Source organism: Camelus dromedarius, chromosome 16 (genome assembly GCF_036321535.1).
Source record: "Camelus dromedarius isolate mCamDro1 chromosome 16, mCamDro1.pat, whole genome shotgun sequence".
Taxonomy (NCBI): Eukaryota; Metazoa; Chordata; class Mammalia; order Artiodactyla; family Camelidae; genus Camelus; species Camelus dromedarius.
In genome coordinates, this window is record NC_087451.1 from 40,353,542 (window position 1) to 40,367,641 (window position 14,100).

At 38.6% G+C, this 14,100-nt stretch overlaps 1 protein-coding gene across 11 annotated transcripts in view; it reads right to left on the reverse strand.

Annotated features, from left to right (window-relative positions):
- Positions 1 to 14,100, reverse strand: part of TANC2 (tetratricopeptide repeat, ankyrin repeat and coiled-coil containing 2) — a 304,309-nt gene that overhangs the window by 34,903 nt on the left and 255,306 nt on the right. For all 11 annotated transcript variants that reach the window (XM_064495693.1, XM_064495689.1, XM_064495696.1 and 8 more), the window contains one exon: positions 8,036 to 8,144. In XM_064495693.1, coding sequence (XP_064351763.1) covers positions 8,036 to 8,144 — 109 coding nt within the window. The remainder of the gene's footprint in view (positions 1 to 8,035; positions 8,145 to 14,100) is intronic.

Below are 14,100 nucleotides of genomic sequence, written 5' to 3' on the forward strand. Positions count from 1 at the left end.
TGCATCAATTTCTGGTGTATAGCATAATGTTTCACTCATCCATATACATACATATATTCCTTTTTAGATTCTTTTTCATTATAGGTTACTAAAAGATATTGAATATAGTTCCCTGTGCTATACAGTAGAAACTTGATGTTTATCTATTTTATATACAGTAGTTAGTATCTGTAAATCTTGAACTCCCAATTATCCCTTCCTGCCCCTTCCCCACTAGTAACCATAAGTTTGTTTTCCATGTCTGTGAATCTGTTTCTGTTTTGTAAATAAGTTCATTTTTGTCTTTTTTTTTTTTTTTTTAAAGATTCCAGTTACAAGTGACATCATATGGTATTTTTCTTTCTCTTTCTGGCTTACTTCACTTACATCACTTACTCTGATGATCCATACATGCTGCTGCAAATGGCATTATTTTATTATTTTTAATGCTGAGTAGTATTCCTTGTATAAATATACCACAAATTCTTTATCCAGTCTTCTGCTGATGGACATTTTGGTTGTTTCCATGTCTTGGCTATTGTAAATAGTGTTGCAATCAACACTGGGGCACATGTGCCTTTTCAAATTAGAGTTCCCTCCAGATATATGCCCAGGAGTGGGATTGGTGGATCATATGGTAAGCCTATTTTTAGTTTTTTAAGGAATCTCTTCTAGCTCACTGATCTGTTCGATATCATCTAATCTACCATTTTTAATTTTAATTTTTATTTTTTTGGGGTGGGAGGATCAGGTTTGTTTGCTTATTTATTTAATGGAGGTACTGAGGATTGAACCCAGGACCTCATGCATGCTAAGCATGCACTCTACCACTGAGCTATACCCTCCCTCCCTCATCTAATCTGATTTCTTCTCGTGTACTTTTAATTTCAGTTATTGTATTCTTCAGCTCTGTTTAGCTCTTCTTGTATTTTCTAAGTCTTTGTTGAAATTCTCCCTGTATTAATCCATTCTTCTCCCAAATTCAGTGAGCACCTTTATGAGCATTACCTTGAACTCTTTAATAGGTACACTTCTTATTTCTACTTCATATAGTTCTTTTTCTGAGGCTATGTCTTATTCTTTTGTCTCCTCATTTTCCTCAATTCTCTGTGTTCATTTCTCTAATAGGTAGAGCAGTTACATTTTCTGATCTTAGAAAAGTGGCTTTATGTAGGAAATGGCCTTGGGGCCCTGCAGCATATTCCCCTCTGGTCACCAGAGCTGTATGTTCTAAGGGCACCCCATGTGGGCTGCATGTGCCCTTTTGCTGTGGCAGCGCTGATTACTGTGGGTGCACTGGCAGGTGGGACTGGATCCCCAGACTGGTTGGCTGCAAGGTCATAGCTCATGAAGGTAAAGTAGGCGTCCTGTGTGATTAGCTGTGTGGCCCAGGGTGGATGAGGGGCTGCTACTTGTCCACTGGTGGGTGGGCCTGGGACTGCATGGCTGTCTGCACAGCCTAGGGGCCTGGGGCTGGTGCCAGTCTGCTGGTAATTCTAAAATCTTAGCTGGGAAAGTAGCAACTAGAATAGACAAAGTAGCTCATTTCTGACTTCTCCCTTTACCTTTAATCCCAAACCATTTTCCATCCTTGGGCCTCTTCCCAAAACTGTCCTTTTTTATCCTAGAAATCTGATCTACTTCTATGGCTTTACTCTTACGATTTTAACTAAGCATTATTTACTTCCTTTCCAACTATAAAATGTATAAAGTAAAGCTATGAGTAGAACCGTAATAGTCAACTTTCTCTTGAGCACTGACTTAAATGGGATTCCTTGGATATGGTCATTTAATCCAGAGAAGTACTGTGAATATTATCTCAGAGAAGAATAATGCTGGATCAGTGTTTATTAAAGAACATGGCAATTTTCCTTTGGCTCAAGGTGTCTGGCATCAGAGGGAGTTCAGAAAATGCCATATTTAACTTCTCCAAAGAATGGAACAACTTACTCATCTGCTCATGGTCTACAAGTTTGGATTTTGCATTCCTGAATGTAGACTGCCTGTTTTTTCTATGTGATACAATTCCAGTCATTTAAGAGTACCAGAGGAACTTTAAATGAGAAAGCCTAAGATGTTTAGAGAAAAGTGGATGTTTCCAGAATAATGAGTCATAATTTTTGCTCCAGGGGACTTGGTTGGATTTCCACATCTCATAATGGTGGATATAGGTAATTTGGACAAACATTCCTGCTAAGGACAGCTAGGAAAAGCTGTATAAAATTAAAAAAAAAATTCTCCTTGAAGACATGGGAAGACTAACAAGTTAAATAATTACTGGGCCAAGATCCAGTATAGGCTAGAGCCCAGGAGAGCAGTTTAGAGTTGCTTTTTCCCTGGATACATTTGCCAATTCTGGAGAGTTAGCGAGGAGTACTTTTGATAGCTTTGGGATTTTAAGGGCAGTGAAACTATTCTGTATGATACTGTAATGGTGAATACGTAATCCTATGCATTTGGCAAAATCCACAGAATTGCATAACACAAAGCATAAACCCTAATGTAAGCTATGGACTCCACATACATAACAGTGGGGGAGTGACTAAATGGGAAATATCTGTATTTTCTGTTAAATTTTTCTGTAAACCCAAAATTGCTCTAAGAAACACAGTATATGAATTTGGGGGAAAAAAAATCCCTGGGTTTTACTCCAGAACAATGAATGATAACCTCTGGGAGTAAGGCTCAGAAATACGTGTGTGTGTATGTGTGTGTGTGTTTAAAGCTCTCCAGGAGAATATAATGTATAGTCAAAGAAAACCACTGATCTAGAACTACAGATAAATCTCAAATATACAAAGTTAAGTAAACAAGTTATAGAGTTATATGGAGAGTATGACACTATGTTAAGTTTAAAAAGCATGAAATACTTCTGTACATTGTTTATGAATACACACCTATGTTGGTGAAGTACAACATATGGATGAGAAGAACACATGCTAACTTAATAAGGGTAGAAATTATCTCTGGGATGGGAGAGAAATGGCGTAAGAAAGGGATATAAAGGGGGCTCCTATTGTATTTGTTACATTTTAATTTCTTTAAAACAAAGAAAAAGACTTGAAGGAAATATGTAAAAATCTTTTTAAATCGGGCCGATAGTATCTGATTATCCAATTATCTGTGCTTTCCTGTATGTTTGAAATATTTCATAGTAAGATTAGGAAAAAAGAGGAATAGGGGCATTTCTTCCTGAGACAAGAAAAAGTGAGGTAAGAACTGATGATGATGTAGATTGATTTATTGGTGAAAAAGGAAGAGGAGAGAAGTTAAAGGAAGTCACACTTGATGGCTTTGATTTTTTCAGTGACTGATAAATCAGGCTGTTTGTTGAGTTAGTTGACTTGGTTAAGAGCTAGAGGGAAAAAACAATGGGAAAAGGAGCTGAGTAAGAATAGACCGTGGTAAATGAACTTCAATTAAATGGTCCAGTAAATGGACCACAAATCAGCACTGAGAGTCCCAGTGAGGCTAGAATAAATACACAGGAAATAAGCCTGAAATACAGAGGTGGACTCTAGATTTGGAGTATGAGCTTTACTTGTACAATGGACTTGTTCTACTGATTACTTCTGCTTGGTGGAGTTGACCTTTTGCTATGAGGTATGGGAGAAAAGAGTTTCAGTTCAGTTAAACTGAACTCATCAAACGTGACAGACAGATCCTAATACCAGGCAGAATAAAGTAAAAAATAACCCTTAATTAAATTCTGAGCTGACAGATTTCTAAAGAGAACCTCAGATTCAGATAACTAGAGAAAGCACCTTTTAGTATTCACCTATTGCTTACGCCAAAAGGAATCTCTTTTTGTCAGAGATAAATGGTAATGGAGTCCCTTCCTTAAAATATTTGTTAGAATCAAAAAATTTTTTTTCAGGATCTAAATTTTTAACATTGTTTACCAACCTGCAGTAAGCTTGTTCAGTATTTTGAATACTTCAAGAACACAGAGAAAGCATGAAGAAACAAGAGCAATTTTGTCTTAGGGATCTTAGAAATGGCTCAAGTATCTTAAGATCCTGGCAAAAACTAACCTTAGGGCTTATCCAACAGGCTTCTTTAAGGCAAATTATTTACAACTATATTATCAGGGATCCACGTGTAGATATCCACGCATCTCAAATGGATTATTTACTGTTCTTATCTGACCACCCACATGACCATGTTTGGTTATAATACAAGGATCCTGGTAAAAATGGGAATGGTGCCTTTCATGGTAGAGAAGGGGCTGGAAAACTATAGCCTGGTGCCAAAGCCAGCCTTCTCTCAGTTTTTATAAATCATGTTTTGCTGGAATATGGCCATATCCATTCATTTCTGTATTGTCTCTGTTTTTGAGCTAAAATCGCAGAGTTAAGTGGTTTCCACAAAGACCAAATGGACTGCAAAGCCATACTTGCCAATCACTGTTGTAGAGATGCTAGGTAACCTCTGAAATTAAAGGGTGATATTACTATCTGGAATTTATGCTTATTATTGTCTTATCAAGAAAAATTTTTACTAATAATTCTGATCATTAGACCTTATATTAGATATAGGTCTAGTACATTACATTTTATGATATACCTTTATATATCTTATATCCACGATCCTTGTAACAATCCTGAGAATTAGATATTGCCACCAATTTACTGCTTAAGGTAAGTGGAAGTCTATACCTGAACCCATGATTTTAACTGATGTAAAGGGATCTTTCTTCTACCCTCCAGATTCCTACTTATAGCACTCTTCCCCCCGGCCATTAGTTCTGTTCTGGTAATAAATGTTAGAAGATTGATCAATTAAAGGAATATTTTAGAGGGCAGCATTTAGGGAGCTGATCTCAACAGTACTCCGATTAGCACTCTAGTGACCAGACCCAATCCAACAAAACACCCTGCATTACAAACTAGATTGAAATATCTCTGCTATAATTCACAAATATCTTGCTTTCTTTTCATAGATTAAAAACAATCTAATGGCAGTTAGAGGATTACAGAAGAATTATAAACACTAAACATCACTGGTCATTAGGGAAATGCAAATTAAAACCACAATGAGATACCATTTCCCTTCTTTTTTTTTTAATGGAGGTACTGGGGATTGAACCCAGAACCTCGTACATGCTAAGCATGCACTCTACCACTGAGCTATAACCCCCACTTGAGATACTATTTCATAACCACTAAAATGGCTAGAATAAGAAAGACTATTTCTAACAAGTATTGGCAAGGGTTTGAAAAAACTGAACCCTCATACATTGCTGACAGGATTGTAAAATGGTGCAGCCATTTGGAAAACAGACTGGCAACTCCTCAAAACGTTACAGATGGAGTTACTATACATCTAGCACTTCTACTCCTAGATTATACCAGAGAACCAGAAACATGTCCACACCAAAACCTGAATACTAGTATTATAAATGTACTAAATGCCACTGAGTTGTTCACTTCAATATGGCTAACTTTATTTTAAAAAAGAAGAAGAGGAAAAAAATCTGTATGGTAAGTTCATAGCAGCATTATTAACATTAGCTAAAAACTGGAAACAACCCAAATGTGCAACCAGTGAATGGATAAACCAAATGTGGTATATCCACAAAATGGAGTATTATTTGGCAATAAGAAGGAATAACAAGAAACTAATACAACATTGTAAATCAACTATACTTCAATTTAAAAAAAATTAAAAAAAGAAAGAATCAAGTACTGATACATGCTACAACATGGATAAACCCTAAAAACATGCTCAGCGGAAGAACCCAGAAGCAGATGACCATATATTGTATGATTCCACTTATATGAGATGTCCAGAAAAATTAAACTTATAGAAAGTAGATTAGTGGTTGCCAGCAGTTGGGGGAAGCATGGAGAGTGACTTCAAATGGGCACAAGGTTTATTTTTAGGGTGATGGAAATGTACTAATAGTGGTAAATAATTACACAACTCAGTAAATATACGAAAAGTCATTGGCTTGTATACTGAAAATGGGTAAATTTTATGGTATATAATATTATTCCTCAAAAAGCTGTTAAAAACAGAAAGAATAAAAAGGTTCCATAGTCAGCCAAATATTCAGAATTATGGACCCTTAACCTCAAATTTTTAAAGTGATTAACGACATTATATGTAGTTTTATGAACAAAGATAAAATAAGGGAAATGTAAAACTCATTGGAAAGAAATATAAATTGGACTGTGTCACTGCTGACTGGAAGTTCTTGGTGGTACTGGTTATAAGCAGAGTCTATCTCTGCCTTTTCATGACCCTCAGCTGACAGGAACTGAAAATTCTCGCAGTCTAGGAGAAGCTAATGCCTATCAACAAGGAGCCCGTGCGTTTATAGGACCCTGAAAAGAGCAGCATCAGATAAACCACGTCCAAATCTACATTCTTCAGCTCACAGTCATGTCATCACCATATGCTATACACCCGGGTATTTATGGCCTGAATCACACACGGAGCCAGTCTTATCTCAGGCAACCATGTTGTCTACAGCAACATAAGATAAAACTGTGTCAATGACAGGAGCATATGGTTTAAGGGCAGGTCTTCATGACAGACTGGTGGTTGCCAGCGAAGAGGAGGGTTGAAGGAAGGATGAAATGGGTGAAGGGATCAAGAGGTACAAAATTCCAGTTATAAAATAAACAAGTCATGTGAACATAAAAAAAAAAAGTAGGTCTCCATGTGTTGGATCACACCAGGTCAAATGAACCTCAGCATTTATCTGTTTCATGTGGTATTTATTTTATGGTACAGAAAAGATAGGCATCAATTTCTTTGCATTTGATCCTAGGCAGAGAGTGATGCTAAAAGCTTAAGCATTTAAAGCAGTGATACTTAATACCTAGTTCGCCATCTAAACGAAGGATAATCATCTCAGAGTCTGCAGAAGTGGCGGATATTTTTTGGTCCACTTGAAATTGGAATGAAACACCTTGTCTGTTATTTTAGTATCACTCTGCTCCCATTAAGGTCACTGGGTAAGGTCATTTTTGGTACAGTAATTTGTTAGATAAGACAATTATGATTCAAATAAAGGACCTGTCACTGTGGGTTTCACTTCTGCCCATCTGGGGAACAGGCTTTTCTGGCTGTGTGCTTATATACTGGGAAGAATTTGCTAGGCTCTTGAAGTTGCCCTTAATGCCATTTTTCTCTCTGAAGAAAACCATTTTATCTTTAACAGTATCTCCTGGGGGAAGTCCTGTTTTTCTCGATCCTGAGTCAGCAGAAGTGGTCTGAAAAGACTGTAGGAATTGGGAGGAAGCAGATGCAATAGCAGACTACGGGCTAGAAAAATCAGGAGAACAAATTTCCTCAACTTTTGTGCTTTACCCCACAACTGCTATCTAGACTATAAATTCCTTGAAATTAGGGGCTATATCTTTTTTGGTTTTATGTCCCCAATACTTAGTACAACGTCTCAGTAAGCAGTGAATAAACAAATGAATGCATCCAAGCACAAACAGATGAATTACATGCCCTCTTCTGGGTCCTCCATCCTGGCCCTGTGAATGTTGAGAGAGGGAAGCTGATGCTCAGAGTTCTTAAAAGTTTTAAAACTACTGAAAGAAAAGATGGAATTAAAATTTGAAGAGAGAATGGGGGAAGTAGCTCAAAGGAAGGTTATGGTTGGTTCTAGATCAACAGTTTGGAAATCACAGCACTAGGAATATTAAAATCTTCACTAAAACAAGTAACAAAACTGCTCTAAGTGATTTTTTTTTTAAGAAATTGTGAAAAACCTGTAACTAATGCTACTACATGACTATTTTCAGGAGATAGGAGGTGATATATGGAGTACACAAGTACATGTGTGTATGCTTCTTACATAAATGATTATACATGTAATTTCCTGGACAGCCTAGCAATCCACTAAACTGGGAGATGACAAATGTGGTTTTGGCCTAGGGAGGAACAGGTCAGAAATTTTACGAGATGGACCAACTTTGCAACAAACTAATTTCAGAAAGCAGAGACCACACTGACACAACAGCAGCTTCGTGCACACAGTGTTACGGAGAGCCTGCTGGAAATGGAAAGAAAAAACGCCTCCAACTTCCTTAATTACCTTAAAAATGTGTGCTTTGAGGATGTGATGTCCCAATTCAATAGTCTGCTGTCGGTTTAGTTTTCCCTCTTGGCGGGAAAACCAGAAGGCAAGTAATGTGTGACCACTCCTGCAAAGAAAGAGAGACTCATTTTAGAAATTCTAATGCCTTAGTTCTTCTTTGGGTAGAGGACTGTTCAGGTCTATCTAGCCATACCATCAGCAAAACTGTCTCATTCAACCAGTTTCTTACAGAAGGGCACCTGCTACTGGGTAAATAATGGGTACTGAAAGGTTCCTAGCTTTTACCAGTCCTTTACCCAAATCACACGTGTGAATATCACAAAATGTCATTTCTAGTTGGCTTACACCCGTCCCACACACAGATGGCATTGAAAGATTCATTTTATTTTCTGTCTCTGTCAGCTCCTCTTATTTCACCCCTGCTTTAAATGTCAGTGTTATTTCCTCAGGATCTCATTTTTGGCCCTAGTCTGTCCTCCGGATTAGTTCATCCATCCTCAGAGCCTTTGCCACCAGCTAATTCCCATTATCTTTGTCTCTATCTAGACTTCGCAGCCTTAGGTCAACATACATCCAACTGTCTACTGGATTTCTCTACCTAGAGGTCTCATAGTACCTCAGATTCAATGTGTCCCAAACTGGATTAACAACCTCGTCCCCATGTGAAGTTTTTTTCCTGATCAGCCTCTACCAAGCCTCTCTCCATTCTAACATTTTCTCCCAGGTAAGGAGTACTATCATCACAGGTTGTATATACCCTTAGTAGAGTATCTACCACACTGTTACATGTTTGCTCCTCTACTAGACTGTAGGTTTCCTGATGGTACCCATTCCCCATCCCCATCTCCTTGTTAACAGATCTCCAGTCTGTTCATGAAAGAGAAACCCTTTCTCTGCCTCTGCATGTTGTCTGATCTGCCCATGATGCCAGAGCTGCCACAGCCCTCTTGTAATTGTGTGGTCAGCTGGCCTGAAGACAAAGTCAACAGAAAGACGAAGCTAGGAGAACTGCTGAAAAGGAGAGCCTGAGCCCTGACTGTACAGAATCAGAAGCTGCCCTAAGTTTGGACTACTTGTTACATGATGTGACAAATGTCTTTATTGTTTAATCCATTTAAGTTGGTGTTTTCCATTTCTTCCAATTCAAAGCATCCTAATGATGATATACTCTTATGTGTGTGGATGTATGTATGCATATATGTATGTAAGATATGTGTGTATGCACAGGGCTGTGAAGTATATTTTTATTTCCATTTACGATAGAGACCTTGAGTTACTTATAGTCTCCATAGTGTCATATGTGGTGTACTGCACATAAAAATTCTCAATAAAATTTTTTGGAAGCAAGAGAAAATTGGGCATCAAAGAAAGGACACTGGATCAGCTTTGGGATGCGCCTTCTTACCACATTTACTGTAGCCTGTAGAAATCATGGACACTCAGCACTGTCTCTATACTCCCCACCACCTTAGTGTCAGCACTGGTATTTATGCTACTGATAACACAACTCCTTTACTCCTTTCACTTGGAGAGTCATAGAGAAGGGAAATGAAACCTTATTCCAGTTTCAAGCCTAATGAATTAATCAAAAGAAGGAAAAACAGCAAGTGAATTTTTGTCAGTGACACTTTCTTTAAAGGAGGCCCAAATGTCTACTGGACGATTTTCTCTCATATTTAACACTGGCTACTCTGCCAGGCTCAACATTTGAAGATATCTTATACTGAAGTCTGAAAAACAAATGTGTTACACTTTTTTCTTCCTCCCTCCCTCCCTCCCTTCCTCTCTTCCTTCCTCCCTCCCTCCCTTCCTCTCTTCCTTCCTCCCTCCCTCCCTTCCTCTCTTCCCTCCTCCCTCCCTTCCTTCCTTCCATAGCTTGAGTAAAGAACTTGGAATACAGGAGATGGGACAGCTCGCATCCTAATAGGAATCATCTCAGATTTCATTTCTGTAAAACTTTAGAAAGAAATTCTACCATCTTCTGACCTTCAGCTTCACAGAATTTCTGAATTCTAGTGGATACCAGGTCACTTTATTTGACTGGGTAAGATTAACCATAAAGGAAAGAGACTTATGTAATTGAGAGAATGTCTCAGACAACTGTACCCTGCATAGAATCATCAGTCTCATCAGAAGGTGTAAGCCCAGGGTTGTTTCACACTCACAAAATCTAGAAATTGCTACCGAGCTTTTATATATCCTTGAAATATAACCCTTTATATATCCCAAAGTAGTCGGTAGGCTATTTTAATAGAGCACAGGCAAGTTAGAAGTTAATGAGAACCATTTATAAAATGCCCTATCTCAAGTTCTCAAAATCCTATCCACTTATTAACAATGAAATTATTGTCTCCTCCCTGGTGTAGGAATTATTACTTTAAGTGACTCATCCATGACTGTGCACAGTGACTAGAACTCATGAATACAGGCCTCTGATCCACTACTTATGCTTCAGGCCACTAATGAGAATCCATGCCCAGCAGGATTAAGGAAAAAGCTCATGTCTGACAAGGACATGGATTTTCAGTTAAACACAGAGCTGACTGCCCAAGTGCTTTCACTTTACTACCATAACTAAGACACCCGGTAAGATGCTTGCATTTCTCTAGGAGGCATTTTAGCAGCTCCAGGCGACACTTTGCTTTTGCTGTTGTTGATCAGGCACCGAGGAGAAACAGCAAGCCATACAGGTCAAGGAAAAGTGGAAGGTGACAACTGTAGTTCATTTCTTTTTGGATTCAGGCATATTACACTGTTCATAAGAGAACGATTCTGATCAGTTCACTGGACTCAAAGCTTATGGTGTTCAGGACGCTAAAAGTAAAATAGCAATTTACACTGAGGGCTGCCATTTCCATTTGTGTTTTACTGTTCTGACAAAATACAATGCCACTGGCTAACCTATAGTCTGAATGTGTCTATATGTGAACTTGTCTGTATTTATTTCTACTTTTCTTATTATTTGCTCACTCCTGAACCTTATTCCTTTTGACTCCTAGCCTCACCATTCCCCAAGATCCTTAGTAGCCTCTTAATTGGTTTTCTTTTAGTCTTTGATCTTCTTTCCTTCCTTTTATTTTCTCCCTCCAGCATTAGGTCTTACTATTTCCCTGGAGACTGTCTCTTTTCTCAACATTTGTGACACTGCCTTAGTCCTTTTCCCTCCATTTCCTTCAGTTACATAACTTCTTTGCTTTATTCTCCCTTCACTCTTCTTCCCTAGGTAGCTCTCGCCTGGACTCCTGGCTTCAACTCTCATTTCAATGTGAACGGCTTCTACAATGACTTCTCCAGCACTGAGATCTCCTTTTGCTTCTCTAGCTGCCTGCTGGATCCCTCTCCCTCCAAATGACCTGTCAGATGGCACTTTGTGAAGCTGAAGCTTTCCCTCAAAACTAAATCCCCTTAAGACTCTTTTATTTTTTAAAAAAATATTTCCAGTCACTCAGGCATAAAACCTAGTGGTTGTTTTTCTCCTCCCTTTACACTTTCTCTCTTGGATAATCATTCTCTCCACTGCCTTCTTCCTGGCCCATGCCAATAATCTACACCGCAGAAACCTGAGCAAAATTCTCCTCAAAATTCTTCCATGATTGGCAAGCATGGCCTCAATAAAAAAAATTCTTCAATGGCTTTATATTTACTCCTATACATAATCCTTAGCATAGTGTTCAAAGACTCTCCCTAATTTGTCCCTTATCCATTTGTCTGTCTTTACCTCCTTATCTTGTACTTTTAATTCCAGACAAAGTAAATTATTTTGGAGTTGCAAACATGCTTTCCTTCTGCCTGGAATTCTCTTCTCCATTTAGCTCATTGGGCAAACTATTTCTCATTCTTTAAGTCTCAGTTCACATCATCTCTCCTCCGTGATGCCTTCCCTGGTACCCCCTACCCCAGACAGAGTGAGGGGTTCCTTCTTTTTGGTACTTGTCCTTGGCACATAGCTTCATAGCTCCATCACAGCCCCGACTGCAGCACACTCTCTCTGCCTGCATGTCAGTCTTCCCACTAGACTGCCCTGGGCTAGAAGCCATGTTTTTTCACACATGTACCCCTAGCTAATAGGAGTACATAGATGCAGAATAAATGAATAATAATACCTTACATTTGTACATTACCTTTTGGTTTTCAAAATACTAGAACACTTATAGGCATAGGAGTAAATATTCCTCCTAATATGGCAGGAGATTGACTGAGACTCAGCAGGATTGAAGAACAGATCCCAGCTCACATGACTAAGATGTAAAAGAAATGAGGTGAGAACCCAAAGTCTTCTGAAACCTAGTTCCATTACCACGCTGACAAGATTAGCAACTTGTTCTTCACTTCTGGGCAAGTTTGTATGAAAAAGTAATGTAAAGAATAATATATTCATTTTCATAGTATATACTCTGAATTCTTTTAATTAAAATCAATAACTGTCAATTTTGACACTTTTTGATTAGCATTTTGGGAGAGAGTAGTTAAGAAATAGAGACAGCTCTAGTCAATGTGACATTTTAGGCATCATTGAACACAACTGTGTTTTTTCCCTCTATAATTAAAGATGATGGTAATCAAAACCAGCTTTAATGTGGGTTCACATGTGGTTATAAAGACACATATGGGGGATGGCAGTGGCGAGGGCAAAAGAAGTATTTCCCTGTAGCTTATATAATGAGGTCACCTTGTGATTCAGTTACCCTGCAGACTCCCCATCTGCATTCACAGTGCTGCCTCCTCACCTCTGAAACAAAATCAGATAGATCTATGTTCAAACCCCAGTTCTGTCCCTTACAAGCTATAACCTTGGACAAGCTTTTTAATGTCTCTGTAAGACAGGGATAGTAATACCTATCTTTCAGGACTTTGGTGAGAAATAAATGAGAGATATTCCGTGAAATGTACTTTATATTTCTTTTATATCCTCAGTAGTAAATAGCATTGTGCTATATTAAAGGAATGTACATTAACCACCCAAGACTTTAAACATATTAGAAGATGACTGTGTGCTCAAATAGACTTTTAATCTTTAATGTGTGCAGCCGGGTGATATGTGATATCCTAAAGTGAAGTCTTTGCCTCTCCACACATAACCCCACTACCTTTACAGCCAGGAGGGAAATCCATGTATGGGTACCATTCACTGTTAGTCATTGCAGGAAAACCTGGTAGTGTAACTTCAGGCAGAGTAGGGATAAGGAAAGAGCTAACCGGTCTCAAGAAATAAGGTAAAAGTTAAGCTAACAGGAGTAATATAAAATTCGCATGTAGATCAGAGGTCTTCAGGAGGATATAAGCCTTACATTCAAGATATATTTGCTTTGAGATATTTTAGGAGAGAGTCAATCACATGTCAGAGGTAGACTCTTCCCCCAGCACTGTCCCCTCTCCTGGACATACATGCTTTGACAAAAGGCATAGAAGGTAGTATCCAGAACAGTCGAGGGTAGATACAACCTCCACTCCACTTTCAGGCATCAGCAGCCCCTCGATATGGATTGCTGGAGACAAGTGGTATTCACACTTGGGTAACTACAAATGAGGAGACAGTGAGGAGCTACCCTGACCTGGTGTCCCTGTTTCCCTATGCCTCAAGAGTTCAGGGTTACGGAGTCTTTAAGACAAAAAACCCTTTCTAAGGCAAGAATCACCATCTCTACCCTCTGCCCACTGAACAGTTTGGAAGTTGGGTAACAGTTGTTTTACACAAATATACAATGGAGCTATGTCTGTTTTTCTAACAGATTTTCACTTAGCACCCAGGGAGATAGTTAATCTTAAAGTTTCTATTTGTAGTACTGAAACATACTAACACATGGACTCAAGTATTTCCAGCATGGATGTCTTCTCCATTGTTCTAGTCACAGTCACTAATGTGTAGTCACACAGATTTCACCAGCTCTTGTGATGACAAACTGGATACACAACACTTCAGGGTTTCAGGGAAACAACACTTAAGTGTTTTGATACCCTTCTATGCGGTGCTCAGATGTGATAAAATGTATAGGTACAGCCAGCTGGCGAGGAACTGCTTATAATCTAAAGCTTATCCTATCTGTTTTCCAATGTGGGCTGAA